Source organism: Rhynchophorus ferrugineus, unplaced genomic scaffold, assembly GCF_030347505.1.
Source record: "Rhynchophorus ferrugineus isolate W39M unplaced genomic scaffold, kcgeb_rfMv2 rfM7, whole genome shotgun sequence".
Classification (NCBI taxonomy): domain Eukaryota; kingdom Metazoa; phylum Arthropoda; class Insecta; order Coleoptera; family Curculionidae; genus Rhynchophorus; species Rhynchophorus ferrugineus.
In genome coordinates, this window is record NW_027472586.1 from 36076685 (window position 1) to 36102280 (window position 25596).

The window sequence follows — 25596 nt, forward strand, 5'->3', positions numbered from 1 at the left end:
AAACGGACAAATTTGAAGAAAAAGAAACTGCTGTTTCACCAAGACAATGCACAGTTTCAAAAATCCATGAATTGGGCTTCGAATTGCTTCCTCATCCACGGTATTCTCCAGATCTGCCGCCCAGCGTCTATTTTCTGTTCTCAGATCTCAAAAGAACGCGCGCTGGGAAGAAATTTTCGTCGAATGAAGAGGTGATCGTCGAAACTGAAGCCTATTTGGAAGCAAAGGATAAATCGTACTACAAAAATGGTATCGAAAAGGATCGCTATAATAAGTGTATCACCCTTGAAGGGAATTATGTTGAATAAAATAAAACTAATTTTGCCAAAAAATGTGTTTTACTATGGTAGGCCGGGGACTTTTTAATTGACCTGTTACAGTCATATTTTCATTTTTTTTAAGGTCAATATGCCATAAGAAAGACAGGGTTGCGTTTGAATATCGTGAAAATTTGGCATTTTTATATAGTAGCGCACGACTGCATCTAAGAAAGAAAGCCACATATTTTTCTCTCTACAGAAATATTATAAAATGAAGTGGTAGAAAAAGGTAATCCAATCCTTCTAAATTATCATACTCAAGGAAAAACTAACACTTTCTCGGACACAGAACTAGAATACTGTGAGAAATTAATGGGAGGTTTGAAGCTAATTGCTGCTGGATTAGATTACATTGATTGCAACAATTGTTACTACGGCAAATTTCTGCCAATGTATTATATTGAAAAACTATTATTCCATTCTTCGTCAATGTTTGTCTTTTGAATTTCGAATTCTAGAATTCCATTTTTTAGAAATACAGGTTTTCCACCTTTACTTAGTCTTTTTTATTTAGTATATTCAGTAGTCAGTTTTTTTCTAATTCAACTCGATACATTAAATAATCATTGATCGTAGACCAACTAGGAATTGCTATGTCAATGTACTTTATTATTAATTACATAGTTATATATAAACAAATCATAAAACTTTATATATTTATATATTAGTATATATAATCATAAATGCCGCAGATTTATTTATGAAGTCACTGGCGAGAAACAGAAGCGAGTACCCCAGTAACTAGTAATTACAAAATTAGTAACGAATTAAGTATTCCAATTAATGTATTCGATAACAAAAATGGGCCATTACTAAACATTCAACAGTTGATTTCGTTCAATGCTCAACTTTAATTTTATTTGTAAATATTTGCCCCACAAAATTATAATATATAATAAAAATAACCATATAGATTCTAGTTTTTATATCTGATTTATTTTGACTGCATCTACTATTTCTATTATATTTAAAAATAAAAAATATAACACAAATTGATTACAAAATATTGAAAATATTTGAAAAAATATGCATTTGAAAGACAAATCAAGTGACAATAATATATATCGTTTAATTACACTAGCTCTACAAATAACCATCCTTTGATTTCGTATTTTTAACCAATCATCTTCCGGCTTTAGAAAATCCGGTCAATCATTTGTTGTGAAACCAGTCGAATCTTTACAAACAGCTGTTTATGGCATGTGTTGACTTTTAAGCGACTATTTTTGTTGTGTGTACACTTGGGGAAGTGAAACAATTTTTACGTTTATAATTACAACAAACAAATTCATGTACATTATTTTATAATGTTTACAGTAAGTCTTTCTGATCCTTATGCATTAGAGAGTAAATAATTCCACGAAATAATTGATATGTTAGTAGAATATAAAATCCCACATTCTCTTTCTAAATATCACCGTATTTATATGTTATTTATACAAATATCTAAAACATAAAATTGTTTAAATTTCTTATAAAAGTTAGTTTTAGTCGTTAAATCAAAAGGCAGAAAATTAGAATAAATAATTTTAAGTACTAGGTTATGTATTATAAAGCAATTGTAAACAATGCATATATGCTCTTTAAGATTTAATTACACTTAAAAAGATAATTTGGTTATGCTTTATAACTGGAATGTTATTTAATTGCACATAATTAGACTATACGAATGCAAATTTACTATTCTCTGTGATTTTATTGCTTTTTTTTACAGTGGCACTATCATGAGTGAACGAGCTCTAGAAAAATCCTCTAACGACACTGAACCGGATTCAGTCGAAGACGGATTACAACATGAAACCGAAAAGCAATCTAAATTAAGTGACGTATCAGAAGTCAGTGTGCCATCCACCTTAAGTGGAGTACGGCCTACTACTCCAATTGAACGACTATTTGAGGAAAACTACAAGTCCACAGTTCTCCAGTCACCATCCAAAAGCAGTAAGTACAATCTTTTTCTGTTTTTTAAGTGTTATATTAGGGTATGAACTATATCATTTTGTCATAGATGGATTTTACATGTTAACATCAGCTGTTAACATTACTGCTCTTTTCAGGGAAGAGTTCAGCTCGACCAAGTATGCCCAAGACGCATTTACAAACTCACAGCGAGAGATCCTTCATATGTAACATCTGCAACAAGTCGTTCACTCAGGCTGCCGTACTCACTGCCCACGTACGTACCCATTCCGGGGAGAAGCCTTTCGGTTGTCCGGTCTGTGACAGAAGGTTCTCTCAGAGTTCTTCTGTCACTACGCACATGAGGACTCATTCGGGAGAAAAACCTTACAGGTACGCATCTAAACCGCTACATTTTAAAGGAGTAAAACATATAACGGGTTAAGGAGAAAGTAATTTCGTTTTCCGAATCAGTATATCCATATATAGAAAATTTTACTGGTCAAATAAGTCATATAATTGAAACTCAAATCAAAACCGACTATTAGGATATGACGGAGAAGCATCAATTTTGCATGTTCTATAACTAGCATCTGTATACACTGAATAACTCAATAATACTGATGGAAAATTGTTATTTTATGTGGAGAAATGTCAAAGCCTTCCTTTGACAGTTATATTAGGTTAACAGTTGTTCACATTTATACTTCGCATTTTCCCCAATAGATGTCACTGGTTAAAATTAATACGAACAATCATCATCTATTTACCGATGTTTCATTTGGCTTGAGTTAAGAAGAGATAGTTTAATGTTTTTGACCTACGAAAGATCTCGGCCAAAATATTTCTTTTTAAATATAATGTTTAACTCGAAGAATGAAATCATAAAACTGGTCCATTTAATATAAACCTTCTTCTATTGACACACAGGTGTAGGTTATGCAAGAAGGCCTTCTCCGACAGCAGCACTTTCACCAAGCATATGAGGATACATAGCGGTGCCAAGCCTTACGAATGCAAGCTGTGTTTTGTTCGCTTCAGTCAAAGTGGCAACCTCAACAGGCACATGCGACTGCACGACACTACCAGTGAACTGCACCTATGACATATGCTATGTAAATGTGTAAATCCGGTATAGACTTACAGTGTCGATTGCATTTGGTTTAATAAACCGTAACGGGTAATGATTTTACTCAAGCAAAGGTTCATGTCAAAACAAGATGTTGTACAGTGAAGTATTTATATAACAGGTTGTGATTTATATGAGGTATAGATCAGATGAATATTTACAGAGTGTTAAGTTGAAACGCGGATTATTTTGTAACCGAATTATCCCACAGGTAAAAATTTTAATTTTACAATGTTGCCAGTTTGTATGAATTGTATGTATATTCGTAATATAGCATACATAACTTTGTCACAACATTGTAATGTTCCATTACATGTATTCAAATCCTGTATTTTAATACATTTTTTTGAAAAAATGTGTCTCCGATACGAGAGCCATATCTATATGATTTGTTGTCAGAAATAGTAGTCCTCGGACTCTTGCTTATAAAGTTAAAATTCTATTTTCTCTTTTTTATAATTGGTAAAATGTATATATATTGAAAAAAACGCCTTTGTCGAAAAGTCCTCACAGACTAGATTTCGTTTACAACATGTAAACGAGAAATACCGATGTATCTGCAGTGCTGACATCTCTTGCAAACTTACGCTACTAACCTAATTACAGATATCATTGTGCTTTATAGTTTCAACAATTTCAAGGGAATGTGATGCATTTTTACTATCATATTCAAACGAGTTCTGCTTTCATATTATTTAATATAAATATGCAATCTACAAATAAGAGTTACTAAAACAAAACGGAAATACCGGAACTATCAATAGTTCGTATTTTAGAATATATTCAGGAACAGGGTTTCCAATGGTGTTTGTCTAGCCGACTCGTTTGTCACATCACAAACGTGATGCATTTGATTAATTTAAACTTTGATAAGTTTTGAAATTTTTAGACCTAATTTAATTTACTAAAGGGTGACTGGTGACAGTGTCTTTAAACAGCGACCTAATTTCTGATGACTGACATGGCATACTCTATATATATAACTTCATGAAATTGAATTAATGGCGACAATTATTAACATCATTGCTGTAACGTGATAAAATTGTGTTAATATGATACAACGGTTCATATTACGTCAGGTTCGTCCATCGATCGATGGACGAACCTAAAATCGTGTCATTCTACTGTAAGAATGGTAAGAAATAGTCCGAAACTCGACGTTATCCATTGCATGTCAAGAACATTCCTAGTAAAAACGGTCTGTTGGCATGCTTATACAAAAATATGTTTTTAATTTAATTCTAACAAATTTCTAATAAAGGATTACGATCTATATATCTAGTCAGTTATCTATGTACCAAAAGTGACCATAAAACATACATAGGAAAATAAAGATATGAATATATGCAATTTGTTTTATTTATTTTATCTATATATAACGGGCTTAAGGATCTGAGCAACAATTTAGATTTGTTTTTTTTTTTAATTTTAAAGTTTCCTTTTACCAACGAGGGTTTATCTGGACTGGACCTACTGTTTAAACGTGGGCTTCGAACCACATTCTTCGACATTAAGCCTACCGACTGGCGAGTGACCAACTTAGAAATCATCCCACAAGACATCCGGTGTTACCCAGCCTGTTTAGTGGCGTGATTGGGATCATTTTCTTTGTTGGATTTTGTACCTAAGACAATCACAAAAACAAATTTACGACCATACCCCAGCAGGATTCGGACCCGCCACTATCGCAACAGTAGGTAGGCAATCCTGTCTCCTTTACCACTGTGCCAACGAGGCCGGCTGGAATTGTTTGACACAACATTATATTATTATTTTTGTATTGTTTGAGATCGACGCCGACTTCAAACTGATCAGCTAGTAGTAGTTAAAATAATATTGTAAATAGGTTTAGGTAGGTATTAAGCTAAATTGTGTTGCTAATAATAAAATATAAAATACGTGTACTAGATAAGTTAAATACGAAAAATTTAAGTTTGATTATTTTTTACATTTTAATGAGTTCCTTATTTATATTTTTAAGTCGGTTCAATTTCCTTGTTAAAAATATTTTTTTATTCCTAGATTTTGTCATTTCAAAACGTTTTTTTTTGTGTTAAAAATATAAGTTTAATTATTTTTATTTTTTAATGAGTTCCTTATTAATTAAGTCGGTTCAATTTTGTTTTGATATTTTATTTTTCTCTATTTAGTGTTAGATATTCATTTAAAAAATGAGGAAAAATAGGAATAAAGAATCACTGATTAAAAATAAGGAACACTTCAGGCCCCGGGGTTCGCTACCTAGTCTAGGTGACTTAACAGATGTTATAACCAAACTAGAACAACAGAAAGTGGTTGCGCCCGCCGGGAATCGCACCCACGAACTCCTCGTGTAAGCTGAATGCTCTAACGACTACACCATAGAGGCAGTTGCCTGCAAAATATACGATTAGTCGTCTATACATCCCCATAATATTTAAAAAAATATCCTCTAACTCTTAACCACTGAAATGGTTGTGTGGCTCTTGATGGAGATTACGTTGATGTATAAAGACAATTTTAAACAAAAGAAAAACGCGTTTTCTTTATAAAAATATCAACAACAGAAATTAAATATTTTTAAAATCGTAATAAATGTGAAACATTGGCGGCCTCGGTAAGGGTTCATGTATTTACATAAAATTTACCTATTTGTTTTCCATATAATTGCAATATAAATAACGTGACAGCAACAACATATTTTGATAAGTTTTATGGTATTTACAAATTTTGGTGGTCATAATACTTAATGTTGGCAAATACAGCGTCCGTAAATTTAATTATATTGTTAATATTAAGAGCGTGAATATGCAATTCACGTTTTTGAAATGGTATTTTGTTAAAGATCATATACTTCATTGAATTGATAGGATAATCAATATGTCGTATTTCACTCTGAAATTCACTGAGCATTTTCATCATGTCGACGACGGTTGGCTCGTTGGTTGAAGTTTCCTGCGCTTTTATTTCAATTTTTTTATAGCTAGATTTTTTGTTGTCTTTTGTATCTTAAGCCAATGGCTTTGCTGTTTCTTCAAGTTTTTTATTTTCAATGGAACATGGATTTATCAATTTTGAGTTTTGGCATGTTGTCTTAATCGTTATTCTGCTGTAGTTTTATTTTGTTTTAAGTTGATTTTCTTTTGATTATTTTTCTTCGGGGGTTTGATTTTTATTTAACAATCTACTATAGTACATTCAATAAAACAGTGAACTGACATCATCTGAATTTATGACGTCAAAACAACGCAATGTGGCCGCCTGAACTTTGGGTTTTATTTCGTGTTGTCTTTGATATATAAAATATTCTAATCTAAATAAAATAATTAAAGAGAAATACTGTTATCAAATACAATTCATTTTAATATTATACTACATCTAATGCATATGTTATAGAAGAAATTAAACCCACAATTTATTATACAGCTATAATAGTTTGTAGATTAGGATTGTGTTTTATTATATTTACATTGAACTCTTTTCCACACCACCTATGAGTTCTAGGCGCTTTTTTATGTAGTGGAAACTACTGAAGGCCTAATCCACCTAATTAACAATTGTATATTCAAGTAATGTATTTTACTTTCATTAGAGATCATATTTACCTTTTACGCTTAGTTCTTGTTTCCTTCAGCACAGTGTTACCTTTTAAAGTCATTTTAATCACACCGTATTTCTCCTTAGTTTGTTCTGTTACTACCTGTGTACCTTTCTTGATAAAACTAGGTGTAATCACTGCATTCTCCTTAATGCATTTACTATATTTGCAAAATAGTATTCTTTCTCTCCTCACAAATTTTATCCAAATGCTGATGTATATTCTGAACAATTACACGCATGTCTACGTACATAAATCTTCCACACTCTACAATAATATTTTCTGCAGTTATCATATACTATATACTCACCTTTAGTTGTTTCTATTCTCATCACCCTGTCTTGGAAATTATCAGCCTTGAATCATAACCCCATACTCAGAAGGTTTTATACAAGTTCATAATAAAAGGTGTAATTTCCAATCTATCTCACATTTGTTAACGATTCTACCATTTGTCAGTTTCTTCTTCAATGTGACTAATCCAGTTTATCCAACCGAAGGGGTTATTATCCATTCCTGTTTCCAGCATGAAGAACAATATATCGGCAATGTGTTATTAATAAATGTTATATTATGATTTATAAAACCTAATCAAATGTTATTCCAACGTTTACCTTTTTCCATCAACTTTTATTGTAAACTATAGATTTTATAAATAGTTTTGTTGTTTTCATTTTGTATTTCGACGTAAAATAGCGGGAAGGTCTTAATACGTTTGTCTCCATGTATATTTATCATCTTTTTCACTATTGGCGTTTCGACTTCGTATCCGTTCAATATCGTTCTAACTTGTCGAAGGTAATCCTTTAATAACGACACTGTACTACTTATCACTTTTTAATTGATATGTGTGCAATTTAAGTTTATTAAATAAGTTATTTGTTCTCTTTTTATTTTGTGTCATCTCACTGAGATGCTCCAATGTCATTATTTGACAGATCTTTGTACTGTACTTATTCTGTATTCTGAATAGATTAAAATTGTCAATACTGCTTACCTTCATCGGGGGAGGCAGAGGAATTTTATCTTCTTGCTTTTTGTGAAGTTCTGTAAAATGTTTCCTTGGTGTTTTCGTACTAACGGGGAAGGTATGATCTCGGACTTTTTCCCCTTATTGTTTTCTTCTATCCGTTCGGACTGTTCGCCTACCATTAGTTCTAGTCCGTCCTCATCGGTAAAATAATCTTTTATATAGTTGTTTCGGTAATGGCAACTAAGTAAATTTTGTATGATATTCCTAATGTATTTTTACAAAAGTTCTGGTTTTCCACTGTTCGGTTATTATAAGGACAAAACTTGGAACGTTCATAGGCTTAAGCATCCAATGTTATTATTTGACAGATATATCAGTTTATTCTACTGACATGAAGCTTTAAAGCTATACATGTTATATTTTGCGAAACTAACATCATCATAGATTTATATTTCTTTGAAAATGTCAAGTTTCCTGCCTGAAAACTTGCATTTGCGGCACTCGTTACTATTCTCATTTAACCAAAGAAAAAATCCGCTGAAACTATTCGTTTGCTGGTAGAAACTTACGGTGAAACATGTGAAGCGCAGTTTTAAACATTCGATTCTGTGGTGATTTCGATGTGCTAGTCAAATAACGTTCTGGTAGATCGAAAATGTTTGAAGATACAAAACAGCTGGAGTTATGGGATGAATATGGAACTCAAACTCAAAAAAAAAATTGGCAGAAGCGTTAATGTGACCCGAGAAATTGTGCATTGAACGGATTTATTTTCAAAACCATAAGCGCAAAAAATCATGTTCAACATCTCCAAGACCGAACAGTTTTGGTCGCAAGACAACGCTCTGTATTTGGAGACACCAGATTGGCGTGGGGTATTACGAACGGTTAAAACCTGGCGAAACACTTAATAGTGATCGCTACAGACAACAAATGATGAATTTAAACCATGCCTTAATGGAAAACCGTCCAGAGCCCAAAGTCGCTGTAAACTGATTTTACAGCAAGATAACGCATCGTCTCGTAAAGAAAACCGGTCATATTATCGCACCCGGCGTACTCTCCAGACCTTGCCTCATCCGACCTATCAATTTTTCGCATCGCCATGTCGAAGAAGTTAGAAAAATAGCTCGGTGAATGGTTTTGCTCAAAGGACAAACACTTTTTTTTGGGATGACATATATAAATTGCCTGAAATGTCCAATAGTTTGAATAAACACATTTTTTCATTTTCTTGAAAATTATATAGTTTTTTTTTTCGAAATGGTATATGTAGAAAACAAGTGACAATTGTTATTGAGTTTTGGTACGAAACAAATTTGCTACAAAATCAGTAAAAATTCGACAACCTCACAGAAGGTAGTAAATTTCATATCGAGCGAACCCGGTAGTGATGATCTTGCTAATCCCTACAAGATAATACGAACTGATAAGTTTTAAAAACGGGATTTGCTGTCCGGAAAGTTTTCCTAGAGAACAATCGACAGTCGTCGCGACATTCTCCACACAATGTGTTCGAAATCGTCTTGTAAGCGACGCGGACAATATTTCGCAGCATTCGCCGGTAAGAAAGATGGAGGGGCAAATAGTTCTGTGACGTCTGATGATCGTAATTGTTTCCAGTATCTCTGGGAGGATTTTGCACCGGTTGTTCGCTGGCATGGAGCTCCCCCGCTTTGGATTACCTCATGACTCCTCAAAACGGCACGGACCCCAACAAAATCCAGCTGTCGTTGACCGAAGAAGCCACGATAGGAGGACTGCTTCCCCTGGGGGCCTTGTTCCTCGCCATACCCGCGGGTAAACTTGCTGACGTCTGCGGACGCAAAACAGTCCTTCATCTGCTCTCCCTGTTGTGCATCGCGGGTTGGTTGGTAATAGGATTTGCCGGAAATGTCCTGACCATCATGGCGGGACGCTTCCTGTCTGGTATCACGGTGGGAGGTTTCTGCGTGGTGTGCCCCATGTATATCGGTGAAATAGCCGACGAAAAGAACAGAGGTTTCTTGGGCACCTGGTTCGGTCTCATCCTGGGTCTGGGAATAGTGTACACCAGCTTTCTGGGGACTTTTACCGCCTGGACGGGTCTCCACGTGGGACTGGCAATTCCCTCCGTCATTCTGGCCGCGCTTCTGTTCTTCATACCGGAAACGCCAGCTTTTTTGTTCCAGAACGATAAGAGGGATAAGGCGAAAGAGGCGTTGTCGTTCCTCCAACGTGCTGACGCAGACACGAACAACTCCGAAGGAGGTGAAGCTCACGCCGCGGAGACCGGAACCTTCGCTGACTTGTTCCGGCGAAAGTTTTACCGCAGATCTCTGACCGCAGGGGCGGGAGTGTTTTTCCTGCAACAGTTCTGCGGAGTCAATGTGATCGTTTTCTTCACCGTCTCGATTTTCAAGGCGTCCGGCTTGTCGGTACCGCCCGCCGTGGCTTCCATATCCGTCAACTCGTTTGCGTTGTTTTGCAATATAGTATCAACCTGTATCATCGATAGAAAAGGACGGAAGTTCTTTCTAAACGTGTCGTCCTTCAGCATGAGCGTAGGTATGCTAAGTTTGGGCGTTTTCTTTCACTTGAAACACCACTTCGAACTGACCGGACTGGTTAAGCTGCTACCGATCCTCAGCACGTTGCTGTTCATGGGCGGGTTCGCCTTCGGATACGGGCCGGTGCCGTGGATTCTCATCAGCGAGTTGTACCCCGTGGAGGTGAGAGGCATCGCCAGCGGCTTGATGTGCACCATCAACTGGGCCAGTTGTTTCCTGATTACGTTCCTGTATCCCATACTGATGGAATACCTCGGAAGCTATTACACGTTCTATCTGTATGGCGCGATCAATGTGCTGGGAGGCGTGTTTATATGGATGGTACTACCCGAGACGAAAAATAACCGCATCAAACAGTAATATTATGGAAATGGAAGTTAATAAATTGTTATTTGATGGAGTTTTGTTTTATTTTAAATTCCTGCAGTTACTGGTGGTAACATTATAACCGGTCAATTGAAAAGTCCACGGCCTACCATAGTAAAACACATTTTTGTGGCAAAACTTTGTTATTCGACATAATTCCCTTCAACACTGGTGGGGTGGTACACTGATTATAACAATTCTCCAACTTTTCGATACCATTTTTGTAGTATGATTTGGCCTTTGCTTCAAAATAAACCTCAGTTTCGGCGTTCACCTTTTCATTCGACGAAAATTTCTTCCCAGCGAGCATTCTTTTTAAATCTGAGAACAGAAAATAGTCGTTGGTGGATATATCTGGAGAATACGGTGGATGAGGATGCAATTCGAAGCCCAATTCATGGATTTCACTCACTTGTGACACGGTGCATTGTCTTGGTAAAGCAGCACTTTCTTTTCAACGGTCCAATGACGCTATGTAATAATCGCTGTTGATGGTCCTTCCTTTTTCAAGGTAATCAATGAAAATTATTCAGTCACAACAAAATCGTTTTGAATAATCGAAAAGTGAAGTTACATGAGTTAGCTAACATCGTAAAGAACGCAAAAGAACGTGTTGGCTTTATATTGCCAAAGTCTATATGAGAAAGTTCTGTTCAAGATGAGTGCTACGTTTGCTCATTGTTGACCAAAAACCAAAACGTGTTGATCCTGAGCAGTGTTTGGCCATGTTTAAACGCAACAAACCAGAATTTTTGGGACAATATGTGACAATGGATGAAACAAGGATCCATCACTTCAGTCCGGTATCAAAACGATCGTCATATGAGCGCAACTAGTGACAGACCTATTTGGAGGCAAAGAATAAATCGTTCTATAAAAGTGATATTGAGATGTTAGAGCGGCACTGGAATGATTGTGTGGCTCTTGATGGAGATTATGTTGATAAATAAAGCCAATTAAAAAAAACAACGTGTTTTCTTTGTTACGGTTCTATACATCAGTTCTATACATGAGAGATGCTCTTCTGTATAATTAGTGTGTCGCTAATTACTTTCGTAACATATTTGACTAGCCATAACTATGTTATGTTATGGTTTGATACATATGTTATTTTATTCTACTGGTATTAACTTCTGAACTGTACAAGTTATATAGTCTATTCAAAGATTTTTTAGTAATGCGTCATGGATATTTGTGACGTCGAAACATTGCAATGTTGCCTCATCAACTCTGAGTTTTAGTTCAGTTTGGCTTTGACATACAAGAAAATTCTAATCTAAATAAAATAATTGAACAAAAATGTTATCAAATATAATTTATTTTAACAGTATAGTATATCTGAAAACTACAGTTAATTATACAGCCACAATGATTTATAGGTAAGAGTTTAAACCTCTGAGACAAAGGGACGGCGGTCGGTTGTCAGACTTACGCAAAATTATTCAAAATATTAGTTATTATTACTATAGATTAAAAACCGACAACCATTATTTTAGCGCTTTGATTATGCTAATGATAACTGTGTTCGACAAATGTTCCAAGTACTGTTAGTTTTGTAATTGGGATATCAGCAGTATAGAGCAGATACAGAAGTGGCACATAAACACTACCTTGTATATTTTATTTAGTGAAAAGATACGGAAGAGAATTACCTGAAAAGATAGACCTGTTAATCTTTATTTTGTGAATGTAACAGGTCAATTGAAAAGTACCCGGCCTGTGTCGGATCATTAGTTTGTGAATTATAGCATTTTGAGTGAAGCAACTTTTGTTATTGTGAAAAAAATGGATAAAAAGTAATTTCGTGTATTGATTGTTTCGTGCTTTTTGAAGGTAAAAATACAGTTGCAGCAAATTTGGCTTGATTCCTAGTTTCCCGACACTGTCCCAGAAAAATCAACCATCAAAGACTGGTATGCTAAGTTTAGACGTGGTGAAATGAGCACCGAAGACGGTGAACGCAGTGGACACCCAGAAAAAGTTGTTACCCACGAAAACATTAAACAAATCCACAAAATTATTTTAAATGAAATAGCAGACACTAAAGATATCAACTGAACGTGTACATCATATTATTCAGTAATATTTGGGTATTAGAAAGCTCTGTGCAAAGTGGGTGCCGCACGAACTCACTTTTGATCAAAAACGACGAGTTGATGATTCGGAGCAGTGTTTGAAGATGATCAACCGTAATAAACCGGAGTTTTTGCGTCGATATGTGACAATGGATGAAACATGGCTCCATCATTTCACTCCGAAGTCCAATCGACAAGCATCCGAGTGGACTGCACATGATGAACCCGCTCCAAAGCGTGGGAAAACGCAACAGACTTCTGGCAAGGTTATGGCGTCTATATTTTGGAATGCGCATGGAATAATTTTCATTGACCACCTTGAAAAAAGAAGGACCATCAACAGCGACTATTATATAGCATTATTGGACCGTTTGAAGGACAAACTCACTGAAAATGAATTTGAAGCCGCATTTGAAGAAAGTCAGTGAAAACGATGGAAAAAATCTATGAATTGGGCTTCGAATTGCCTCCTCATCCACCATATTCTCCAGATATGGCCCCCCGCGACAATTTCTTGTCCTCAGATCTCAAAAGAATGCTCGCTCGGAATAAATTTTCGTCGAGTCAGGTCTATTTTGAATCAAAGGACAAATCGTACTACAAAATGGTATCGAAAAGTTGGAGGGTCGCTATAATTAGTGTATGACCCTTACAGGCAATTATGTTGAATAAAAAAAAATAATTTTGCCAAAAAATTTTGTTTTACTATGGTAGACCGGGGACTTTTCAATTGACCTGTTAACGATGAGAAATTTTAACTTGACATTTTGTTGAACTCTTTAATATTTCTATATATTTAAGATGCAGCTTTTTTACTTATAATAAAATTTGGAAACATTCAAATAGTTTTTTTTAATAATTTATTGGAGATACCTCTGTAACGACGAAAACAGATAGTTACCTCAACTTAATATAAAAATAGGAATATTTTAAATTCGAACACATAGGGAACAATTATCAACATCATAAACAATATGTTTATCTTTCAGGGATTTCGAGGAAATTTCGACGGAGATTACAAATCAAATAAAACAAATTGCATATATTCATATCTTTATTTTTCCTATGTATGTTTTATGGTCATTTTTGGTACGTAAATACAAAACTGACTAGATATACAGATCGTAATCCTTTATTATTACAATTGTTATAATTAGCTTAAAAACACGTTTTTATGTGAGCTTATCAACAGTCCTCGTTAAAGGCGTACGCGGAATGTTGTTGACTTGTAACGGATAACGTTGAATTTCGGACTATTTCTTATCCTTTTTACAGTGAAATGACATGCTTTTCTGACGTAACATGAACTGTTATATTAGAACAATAGCCTTTAGTAACTTTTCAGTACGGATACCAATAATTGTCGCCACTAATTTGGTTGTTATGTGGTTATTATATTCCGGATGCGATATTCTGGTCCAGAAATTTGATAAAAACCATTCTTTCATGCATATATTCAAAGCTCCAACTTTAGCTACACGTAATTAAGGGTATTTTTTAAAATTGTATTTATTTTCGGAGTTAGAGAGACCTTTGTGATGTTGAACTAAATGGATACCCCGAAACAACGCTCTTCAAAACTTTGTTCATAAATATCCCCCTCTAAAATATTAAGTAATCACAGTAACTAAGTTGACGAGTGCAAGTTGGCGATCAGATCATTTATTATATCATTTTTTCTGCTTGATACCAATAATGATTGAGAATTTGAAAATTTTTACAGATAAACATAATTCGCATGAACTGGCAATACTGGGTATTGAAATGTAACAATTTTTTAATTATCATTATGGTGTTTTACACTATATTCCCCATATATACCTACAATTCATACAAATTGGCAACATTGTAAATTAAACATTTCTAAGAAAATCACAACTATCAATAAATTGGATTTATTAAATCGAAATGACAGCCTTTGAGCAGTAGTTAGTAGTAGTAGTAGTTATAGGTATGTTTGAAGAAATTTCTTGACTTAAACTTGAAACATTGACTTATTGTTGTTATCTTGTTTTTTAAATAAATATATTTGAAAGTAATGACGCTGACATCTAACATTTTAAAATTTTCTAATTTGTAGATAAATAGGTTGATTTTTTAACGGTGTTAGCAAATGGTGTGATATAATATTCTTCAAACGATTATAGTGCTACAAATAGAGGGACATGTCAAAATAATTCCTGCCTTTCTTTTACAGGAATCTATATTGATTATTTGAGTAACAGTTCACTAATGGATGACTGGAGCCCCCCCCCCCTCCAAAAAAATAGAAAAAGCGAAAAATTTCATTTTGCGATGCTGCTAGTTTATATGCACAAAATTGTATATTAAATTCGACTACAGTTGATTGTACGCTAATTTCATACAACTAAATAAGGGGTTTAAATTTATTACGGGCAAAATACTTATCGAAGAAGACTCTAACGATTTGGGAGAAAATAGAGTAATTAATGATAATACAGGCAACTAAAAAACGCATTTAATATATTTGTCTAAAATTAATTACCCAAAAATAAAACAAAAAATTACTTTAACCGAATACTAAATAACTGTACTCGACAACAGATGGCTATCAATAACGACCTAAGTTTTAATTGCATAATATTTCATAGATTTTCTAGATTTACATATAAAAAGATCAGCTCAAGCGAGCTTTGGCCTTTCAGATACTAATTACTAAATAAATCCACGATTGATGAGTAATGAATTTAATAACTGGTGTTCATTCTTGAAAATTTTAAAGCTTGTTGTCAATCAATGTATTTTAAAAGCCACAATGTTAGTGATGCCACCCTAAAAAGTGAAAAATACAATACGCCAAAACTAGCAACACCGTCTGCTGAAATATAACAATTCTAATGCTGTGATAATAGTATACACTCACACATCCTGGCAACATCGCGCCCTAAAATGTTAATGTTACTGCCGTTTTATTTTATGTATACTATATTCCTCACAGATAAATATAATTCGCCCAAAGTGGCCCAACACCGCGTACTGAAAAATATCAATGTTGATATAACAAAGTCATGTACTTTATGTTCCTCATCTATAGCTACAATTCGTACAAACTGGCAACATTGCAAATTAAAAATTTCTAGTTGGGTTTTTCCGGTTAACAATAGTCCGCGTTTCAACTTAACACTCAATAAATACTCAGTTCCATTCGTCTATATCATATAAATCACAGCTTGTTATTATATAAATATTTCACTGTACAAAATACTACTAACGGGATGCGTCTTCGGGTGGGTAGTGCTTGCGTTTAAGCCAGATTCTGTCGACGTTCTGAGTTTATACCGGATAGTTGAAGAGCATGTGTCATGGGGGCAGTCCGTTGGTAGTGCCGTGTACTCGCATGTGCCTGTTCAGATTGCCGCTCTGACTGAAACGAAGCAGACAGAGTTTGCACTCGTACGGTTTTTCTCCGCTGTGTATCCTCAGATGTTTGGTTAGGGTGCTGCTGTCGGAGAAGGCCTTCTTGCATAACCTACACCTGTGTATCAAAAATATAATATATATTAAATGGATAATTCAACGATTTTATTGCAAATTTTAAATTATGTATAGACCAGACGACTGAAAATTACTCACTCTCTTATATAGATTAAATAAATCAGAAAATATTGTATAAACCAATACTCTGTACGAATCGCAATTTTAAAAGGAACACAGTTAAAAAATTAATAACGTTTTTGTTGCCCACATGGTTCATAAACCAATAAAAATATCTGAATATCATTAGGTAACAAGAAATTATTGTATAAATCTATAATCAAGCCTATTTGGTCATATGGAATCCAAGTATGGGGAACCACTAACAAGTCTAATATATCCATCATATAACGGTTCCAAAATAAAGTGTCGCGTGCTATTGTTGATGCTCCGTACTATGTTTCAAATGAAGTAGTACAATGCGATATTCCTCTAGAACCAATAACGAGTGTAATTTAACGTGTTTGTGTGAAGTACTTCGAAAGAGTGTCAGTGCATCCCAATGTAGTCGCTAATCAGCTAAATATGCGAAGTGGCAGTGAAGTGCGTAGACTAAGACGTCTAACACCATCCGATCTGATTATTGGACATATACAGACTTTAGAATAAGAATAATTAATGAAAATATTATTTTGTATACTTATTCCCAGGGCACATTGTGGAACTACTAAGAGTAATAAAAAAAATTTAGATTGTTTGATAGCGGTTACTTCGCATTATCAATTACAACATTTTCAGTTATTAAGTAAGCATTTAAGACTTAACATACCTGTACGGTCTTTCCCCGGAATGCGTCCTCATGTGTGTCGTGACCGAAGAACTTTGAGAAAACCTCCTATCACAGACTGGACACCTGAAGGGCTTCTCCCCGGAGTGGGTACGTACGTGGGCGGTCAGATTAGCAGCCTGAGAGAAGGACTTGTTGCAGTCGGTACATCTGAAGGGTTTCTCGCCACTGTGAGTTCGCAGATGCGTCTTGAGCGTGCTTGGCCTAGCGTAACTCTTCCCTGGAAATGCGAGCACTGTTAGCATATAGTAATTTATTCTAGCCTATAGCTTCTGTTTCTTTTTAACGACACATTATGTGTTATAAATATATGCTATTATTTTGTCAACATTTTCCATGATTATTTTAATCAAATGAAGCTACATTTTGTTGATGTTAGCTTTAATATGGACAGCCTGAGTAGTTCTGACACTTCAAATACCTAGACAATATAAAAGAATTTATCAGAATTATTCTTGAATATTTTATGCATCTCTTAAGCCAATAACGAAACGTATGAAAGATAATAAAATTAAATTGAAAATTCCATAAACGCCATAAAAATTCGACCAAGCTCACTGCGAGATGTTTTTACTGATTTTTCTAAGATTAAACTACCATAACAAAAGTTGTTTTACCACATATTCTGCAGACGTTCGGTTTTTGGCTGTCTTCGTCCAGCAACGAAGAACTGGGCCGGCGTTTGGGAGGTACAAAAGTCATGGGCATCGGTTTGTATGTCGCGGTGGTTGTGAGCAAGGGGGCGTCTTGGGGAGGCCGGAAATCGGCCGTGAACGAATACGTGCCTCCGTAGGAGGGACTCAATAGTCCCTGGCTCTGATAGGACGGTTGATTCGTGCTTTGCCCGCTCCATTGCACCTAAAACCCATGTCAGTACGGTCGTATAACGTCGAGTTACGCCATTTCTTCCTTCATTACCTGGGGACACGCTATATCTGAGTTGTAACCGGCGTTGGGATGATGGTAACTATGCATCGTCATGTTCATAGACACATTGACGGACATGCTTGGAAAAATCGGCGTCTGTTGACCTATCCCAAAGTTCTGCTCGCACAGCCCCGACCCGGAATATCCCCCGGGTGAGAGCAACATCTGCGGGTGATACAAATGCTGCTGGGCGTCGTACTTATCGTTCGGACTCTGCCCCGGGTGAACCACCGCGTGTTTCAGCGACAGCAGTACGTCCGCCACGTCCGATCCCTGTTGTTTTTGATCGCGGAACAGCAGGGGGTTCTGCGCCTGACTTCCCGGTTCCGATCTGTAAGAAAAAGCAACCGGTGTTGCATTACGACAATGATCGCTTAACATAATCGCATGTGAGGAGAGGGGGGTATTGATAAACAGCTATTTTGGTATTGTTGGTGTTCTAATAAGGCGCCAAAAAGTAATCCACCTGTTTTAAGTTGAAATATTCGTTATGCAGAAATGAATTGCCTCTAACAGGTCAATTGAAAAGTCCCCGGCTTACAATAGTAAAACACATTTCTTTGGCAAATTTTTTTTATTCAACATAATTCCCTTCAAGTGTGATACACTAATTATAGCGACCCTCCAACTTTTCGATACCATTTTTGTAGTACGATTTGTCCTTTGCTTCAAAATAGGCCTCAGTTTCCACGATCACCACTTTATTCGACGAAAATTTCTTCCCAGTGAGCATTCTTTTGAGATTTGAGAGAAAGAAATAGTCACTGAGGGCCAGATCTGGAGAATACGGTGAATTAGGAAGCAATTCGAAGCCCAATTCATGGATTTTTGCCATCGTTTTCACTGACTTGTGACACGGTGCATTATCTTGGTGAAGCAGTACTTTCTTTCTCTTCAAATGCGGCCCTTTTTCAGTGATTTTGTCCTTCAAACGGTCCAATAACGCTATGTAATAGTCGCTGTTGATGGTCCTTCCTTTTTTAAGCTAGCCAATGAAAATTATTCTATGCGCATCCCAAAATACAGACGCCATGACCTTGCCAGCCGACTGTTGCGTTTTCCCACACTTTGGAGCGGGTTCGTCGTGTGCAGTCCACTCGGATGACTGTCGATTGGACTTCGGAGTGAAATGATGGAGCCACGTTGCGCCACCTCTAAACTTAGCATACCAATACATGATGGTTGATTTTCCTGGTGCAGTATCCGGAAACTTGGCATCAAGCCAAGTTTTTGCTTCAACTGTATTTATTGCCTCCAAAAATCATTATTTTATCAACACGCGAAACTCTTTATATCCATTTTTTTAACAACCACAAAAGTTGCTTCAATCAAAATGCTATAATTCACAAACTAATGATCCGACCGCTATCAAATTTATACACGTATCTGTTGACGGTTAGGGCAAACTAAAAAACACATGGATATAATTCTAATAGCGCCATCTATGTGTCAGACCGGGGACTTTTAATTGACCTATTAGTAAATACGAAGAATAATCTATAATTATAGAGAGCATAAAAGCATATTTATCCATGTAAAATAACTGGTTGTCTGTGTGCTTGGTCTATCTTTATATATCTACCGATCTGAAGAAACACTACTGTTGCAACACATGCTGACGATACAGTGGTCTTATCATCACGAGAGAATCCAATATCAGCCACAAGAAACCTTCAACTTCATCTTAACAAAGTCGAATGGTGATTGAAAACAGGGCGTATCAAAGACAAAATCTACCCATGTGACATTCACCCTTGATGGAGTTGTCCCCTAGTAAAAAAATAATTATAAACTCCCACAAGCAGACAATGTTAAATATCTGAGAATGCATTTTGATCGACACTTAACATCTTGGGATTAAAGTAAACCAAATGTATTGGGCTGATAGGGCCTAAATCTAAATTATCAAGTCAATCCGTAAGCCCATTTGGACTTATGGTATTGAACTATGGGGTACTACTAGCAAATCAACCATAGCTATCCTTCAGAGATTCCAGAATAAAGTGTTGCGAGCCATCGTCGATGCCCCATATTACGTCTCCGACAAACTAATTCAGCTCAATATCCCCTTGGAACCCATAACGAGTGTGATTTAAAGTGTTAGTGCAATGTACTCTGAAAGACTGTTGCTGCGCGATGACAGTAAAGTTCGTTGGCTCGAACGCGTACTACCATGCGAACTGATTAAACAAAAATTATCTGCCTATGAGCAACAGCTGAAGAGATTTTGTCTTACCTTTTATCTGTCGCTCTTGCGGCATTTTATATAGGTTTTTAACATGATTTTCTTATAATTTTTAACGCTTTCTTGGATAACATTTTTTAGTTGTTTAACAGTTATGACTGCTGTTATGATTGAGGTCGTTTCAGCCTGGAAAAGGGCGAGAGGCTAGCGGTAACGCGGTGCTAAGCTTTCAGCATGTCGACCAGCTCGCGAACAAGCGCGTTTTCAGAAGAACTTTAGCTGAGTTGTTATTTGTGGAATGGTTAAGATACGAGGTGCTTGATTTCTGGAATGTCAGTTTCCCTATGCATTAGATTTTTTCTGACAAACCATAGAGCGTTTAATATTATCCTTATTTTGGAAAACTTGAAGCCGTTTCACCTGGTTGGGTGTAAGAACACATCAGATTCGTAGAGGAGTACGAATCGAATTAACATCTTGTAAAATAAGCATTTGATAGAGATGGGAAGTCTGCTAGAAGGGCAGATCGGAGAAGATAGCAGGTTTGTTATCCCCGAACTTTTCTGGATTGCTTTCTAGATTTGGGAATGCCAACCGAATCGTCGGTCGAAGTGGAGACCTAGGTACGTGACGTTATCCAGCCATAGAATTATTACGGTGTCGATCTTAAGTTGCGAGATGCGCAGTGAGTAACGCTTCTTATGGGAAATGATGGCCTGGGTTTTCAGAGGGTTAATATTTGCAACCTCCAGAATTTGAACCACTTGACCGCATGATCGAGCTGCTTCTGTAAACGTTCATGAATTGTAACTTCGAACCTGGCGGCCGTGAAGAGAGCAGTGTCGTCAGCGTAAAACGCGACGTCAATGTGCTCTTTTCTCGGCAGATCTGAAATAAAGATGTTAAATAAGGCTGGGGCCAGCGGGGAACCTTGAGGTACGCCAGCATCGATTTGTTTCCCACTGGAAAGTGTTTTCCTGATCTTGACCTGGAAAGATCTGTCCGATGGATAGGACTTGATGAGAGCGATTAGGTCTGTTTACATGAGTACCCTGACAAGTCATTCTTAATCGCAGAATCTAAAAGCTATAAATGTAGTCGAGTAAATAAATCCATTAATTTTTTAAGAATGATTCCAATAAATTAGTCTAATTTAATGAATTATCGCGTACTATAGAAGTTCAATCCATGTCAAAAACCTACCACAAAATATAGAGACATAAAATGAGATGTTAGATATGCCCAACCGTAATCATGTTGTGTACTTGTAATAGTATAGAACATATTAGGTTATGTTTGTTTTCTTTCTGTTTTAGTGCATCATTTTGGAGGAAATTTGTTATTTTCCAGGATGTGAAGTTTTAATAGAATGAATGCTCTTCGGAAAGATTCTGCTTTAGGTTAGAAATAGTTTTTGAAAGTAAACAATAATCCTTTTCCTAATTTTACCACATTATTTTAGCATATTTTAATTTACAAAATAAGGAACAAAAACAATTTTGTTTGTTGAATTATTTGAAAGGTGAAAATGTTACGTCACACGCTATGCCTTAGGAAAATTAACTTATTGTTATTTAATAACTTGCTGAATGTAAACATAATTGAGTAAAGACTTATAACACTCCGAAAGCTCTGGCGTCCCAAAATTAACAGTTGTTTTGGAAAATATAAATTTAAATTTATGCAACAATTAAATTTATTTTAAATCAATGCAACGTTAACTCAAGATGAAGAAGAAACATAACCCATCACCGATCTCTTGTAATTTCCTTGAATTAACTAGAATCAACTAACTTATCAAAAAAGAAAAGAGGTTGACGTTGGATTGACAATCGTTTCGCAATTATTCGAAGCATTCTTTGACATAGTTATGTGGAGTTCGGACAAGAACATCACAGTTTGCAGACTGAACTCACCAAAGAAGGAATGAAGTTGACCAAAGTTCCCTGGCCATGAACTATGTTATTGGAATTAGAAAAAGTCCTTGCGTTGAAAAATAACTCCAGTCCATAAATTACTGGAACAAGTATCGCAGTTAAGATAAGATAAGGCTACTAAAGACGAAATGGGTACTGGAATTTATATTCTTAACGTTGGTTAATTAGAATTTGGAGATACCGAAATCTGAGCAATCATTTCACCTAAGTTACATAGAATTTTGGGCAGAAACAGTACAAAAGCCAACGTGACAAAGGCCATGTACATAACTTAGTCGTTTCTTCATAAGGTACGTGTTATATGGAACTACTAATACGGCCCTGAGTGTTCATAAAAAATTATATATTTAGCTTGGTAAAATATCTAGAATAAATGATTTTGTTTATATTAGAATATAATTGGATCAATCGTCAATCGTTCTGCAACTAACTGAAGCATTTATTAACATTGTTTAGACAAAAATATCTCATTTCAAGCTGTAAAGCCCCAAAGATGCATTGCAACTAGTCAGAATCATAGCAATCTACGACTATTGATTGAAAACTACCATTGATTACTGCTACAAGTATAGCAGTTAGGATGTAAGGCCACCAAGGATATTAGAATAACACTTAAGCTCATGGAAATTCTCTATAGAGGCTATGCTATAAAAATTTGGTCCGAAATAATGTAAGTCAAAGGATCATCTGAAGTGTCATATATTGGTTCTAATATGGCCTTGATTGTTCGGAAAACATGTTGTGCGTAGAATTAAGTGTTTGTGTTTTATAATGAATGATGAACGAAAGAGATAGGTTTGGTCTGTTTTCTAATAAATAAAAAGCACCATTGTCATTTTGTATCGACGTTCATTAATTCACATTATCTTTCCTTGAATAAAACATTTTTGAAGCAAATTAATGGTTTTTGTGTTCTAAACTCCTTCCCATGTTATAACTGGCGCAATCGGTAGGATTCTGGAGAAATAATAAGCCTACTGTCTTTTGAACTCATTCAGTTAAACATAATAAAAATAACTACCAAGAAAAGGAGACATGTTGACGTTGGATTGGCAGTCATTCCACAGTTAAGTGTTTCTTGGTGTAGTTAAATGGAGTTCGGGTAAAAATATCGCAGCTGAAGCTGTAAGGCCCTATAAAGTGGATTGAAGGTGCTCAAGGACCCCAGCCATATCCAATCCCAAGTAAAAGACATGAAAACTTCGAAAAACACCACTAGTCCGTGGATTCCCGAGTTGAAAGTGTCAGACCATCAAAGTTGGACTGAAAAGGCTGTTAATTAACATGGTCTACCGAAATTTGAGCCGAAGCTCAAGTTGAATGGCCACAAAAAGCGAATTGTAATAGCTCAGCTTCTTAGCCGAAACCTATTGAAATCTGAAGTCGCTTAAAATTTGGAAAACCATTCCGTAGAGAGATATTATATAAATTTAAGGTATAAATAGTGCCATTTGGAAGATTTTCAAAGACAAACTATACTCAGAAACAATATTACAACAACTATAAGATATTCAGATAGGAAAACGACCATGTAAAACTCTGTTGCCGGGTATTTAAGAGGATGGTGTTATACAATATAGGGTTACGAACATATGTAAGGGTCATCTGTGTTAAATCTATCTAAATGGACAACCAGTGTTTTCTAATAGATAAAAACACCCACATTATTGCTTTTTATCGCGGTTCTTTCCTTGAATAAAACATTTTTGAAGTGAATTCATAGCTTTTGTGTGCTAAACCCTCTTCCATTTTGCAAATTTTATATAAACCAGAGCTTGTCAACGATAATGTGATGTGATGTTTAACAGCAGAAAACGTGGTTTACTTATACCCGCCTCTAATATCATATGATCGAACCCCCGTGACTCAATACTCTACCAACTGTTTATCAATACCTCGATCTTACTTGTACGGCGTGCTGGAGGCCGAACCGCCGCAGGGCGATATGTTGAACAGGCTGGGCAGCGGCTCCAGGTCCAGAGGCAGCGAGAAGGAGCCCATGTCGTCGCTCCAGCACGAGGACAGGTCGTCCGGGTAACCGTTCACCTGAAAAACGGAACCTGGCATCAGACCTCGCCCGTCAGGCTCACGCCGCAACGTCACCGCACCTGTTGAGCTGCCGCCGCGGGTCCGCCCCAGTTGCACTCGAACTGGAGACCGAACTGGGGATTGTTGGGCACGTAACTGGTATCCATCGTGACGGCGTTGAAGCTGCGAAGCTGCTGGACCACGCGCAGGCGCAGGTCCGCCGACGAGACGTACGACTCTGTTCTATCGACGAACGTGGTTATTCGGATTGTTGATGCCGGAGTGCATTTTTCCCCGATAACGATGCCGACGCTGGAAAAAAATTATCATACAGTGCGGAGAGTTGAACCCCCATTGTCGTCCGCCACCCTCTGTCCCTCGGCGGGACGCGTATCAGACCGCCCTTATTGGCTCGGTCGCTATGGAGATGGGAACGCGACCCCTAGCGCCCGCCCCTCTATGGCTTCCCCCGTTTCGTGCTATTAAATTTACGGGAAATATCGTCACCAACACGGAATCACCGATAAAAAAGAAGAAAACAATCAAGAGCTTGTGTATATACAATGTTACAATATGTATTTATCTAATGAAAATGCATTTATTTTGACATTTAGGGTGAGATTCATAGGTGTTTTTCACTACATAGTATAAAACAAAGTCGCCTTTTCTGTCCCTATATCACTATGTGCGCTTAAATCTTTAAAACTACGCAACGGATTTTGATGCGGTTTTTTCAATAGATAGAGTGATTCAAGAAAAAGGTTTATATGTATAATACATGCATAATATACTAAGGCAACATTGCTAATTTTAGAGGTTTCTAACGTGATGTCGTAAATTAACCTATTTTTTTAGGCTTATTTAGCAATTAGCAAAAACGCTGCCTAACCCTACGAGTTAGATCAAATTAATGTACTACAGTATTGTACACCATAAAAAGGTCTACAAAAAGTCCGCGATGGTATATGTTTATCTTTTAGGGATAACCCACATTAACCATTTTTATTGTTTACTTTTTACGTGAGAAAATGGCTTATTTACGAAGCTATTTTAAGCAATACGGCATTAATCCTTATCGAATTAAGTACCTTAAATACAGTGTGCAATTAATATAGATCAATATGGTTCCTTACAGCATGTAAATTAAACAAATATTTTCGGAGATATTACAAATTTAAAATTTGCGTTTAGAAATGTGTAATGTAATAAAAATTGTATGAATTTAGATATTCCAAAGGTAGCAGGAAATCTTCATAGTAAGTATAGGGGAAGAGGAATTGTTTTACTCCAAATTTAATGCGTGCAGGCCAAGGGCAGTAATGAATGAACCAAAAATACTGGATCGATTT

The 25596-nt window shown here is 36.2% G+C and overlaps 3 protein-coding genes across 3 annotated transcripts; 2 read left to right on the forward strand and 1 right to left on the reverse strand.

The window, feature by feature from the left end:
• The first annotated feature begins 1495 nt into the window (after positions 1–1495).
• Positions 1496–3642, forward strand: LOC143200344 (uncharacterized). Its single transcript, XM_076410825.1, has 4 exons — positions 1496–1636; positions 2035–2261; positions 2378–2612; positions 3150–3642. Exons 2-4 carry the CDS (start codon positions 2045–2047, stop codon positions 3322–3324), a joined length of 627 nt encoding a protein of 208 aa, XP_076266940.1. The 5' UTR covers positions 1496–1636; positions 2035–2044; the 3' UTR covers positions 3325–3642.
• Positions 3643–9314: 5672 nt separating this feature from the next.
• Positions 9315–10845, forward strand: LOC143200320 (facilitated trehalose transporter Tret1). The gene is made up of 2 exons (XM_076410782.1): positions 9315–9462; positions 9522–10845. The coding sequence occupies exons 1-2, from the start codon at positions 9408–9410 to the stop codon at positions 10805–10807; spliced, it is 1341 nt and encodes a 446-aa protein (XP_076266897.1). The 5' UTR covers positions 9315–9407; the 3' UTR covers positions 10808–10845.
• A 5239-nt stretch (positions 10846–16084) lies between these two features.
• On the reverse strand, positions 16085–24555 carry Gl (glass). The gene is made up of 6 exons (XM_076410822.1): positions 24328–24555; positions 24126–24265; positions 18089–18428; positions 17788–18028; positions 17153–17390; positions 16085–16384 (listed from the first exon to the last, which is right to left on the reverse strand). The coding sequence occupies exons 1-6, from the start codon at positions 24412–24414 to the stop codon at positions 16210–16212; spliced, it is 1221 nt and encodes a 406-aa protein (XP_076266937.1). The 5' UTR covers positions 24415–24555; the 3' UTR covers positions 16085–16209.
• Between the last annotated feature and the right edge of the window lie 1041 nt (positions 24556–25596).

Coding starts and splice junctions, on each gene's coding strand:
- LOC143200344 (XM_076410825.1), top strand. CDS start 2,045: ATGAGTGAACGAGCTCTAGAAAAATCCTCTAACGACACTGAACCGGAT. Junction 2,262..2,377: donor CCAGTCACCATCCAAAAGCA/GTAAGTACAATC, acceptor TGCTCTTTTCAG/GGAAGAGTTCAGCTCGACCA. Junction 2,613..3,149: donor TCGGGAGAAAAACCTTACAG/GTACGCATCTAA, acceptor ATTGACACACAG/GTGTAGGTTATGCAAGAAGG.
- LOC143200320 (XM_076410782.1), top strand. CDS start 9,408: ATGTGTTCGAAATCGTCTTGTAAGCGACGCGGACAATATTTCGCAGCA. Junction 9,463..9,521: donor ATATTTCGCAGCATTCGCCG/GTAAGAAAGATG, acceptor AATTGTTTCCAG/TATCTCTGGGAGGATTTTGC.
- Gl (XM_076410822.1), bottom strand. CDS start 24,414: ATGGATACCAGTTACGTGCCCAACAATCCCCAGTTCGGTCTCCAGTTC. Junction 24,266..24,327: donor CCGCGGCGGCAGCTCAACAG/GTGCGGTGACGT, acceptor TCCGTTTTTCAG/GTGAACGGTTACCCGGACGA. Junction 18,429..24,125: donor GCCTCCAGCACGCCGTACAA/GTAAGATCGAGG, acceptor TTTTTCTTACAG/ATCGGAACCGGGAAGTCAGG.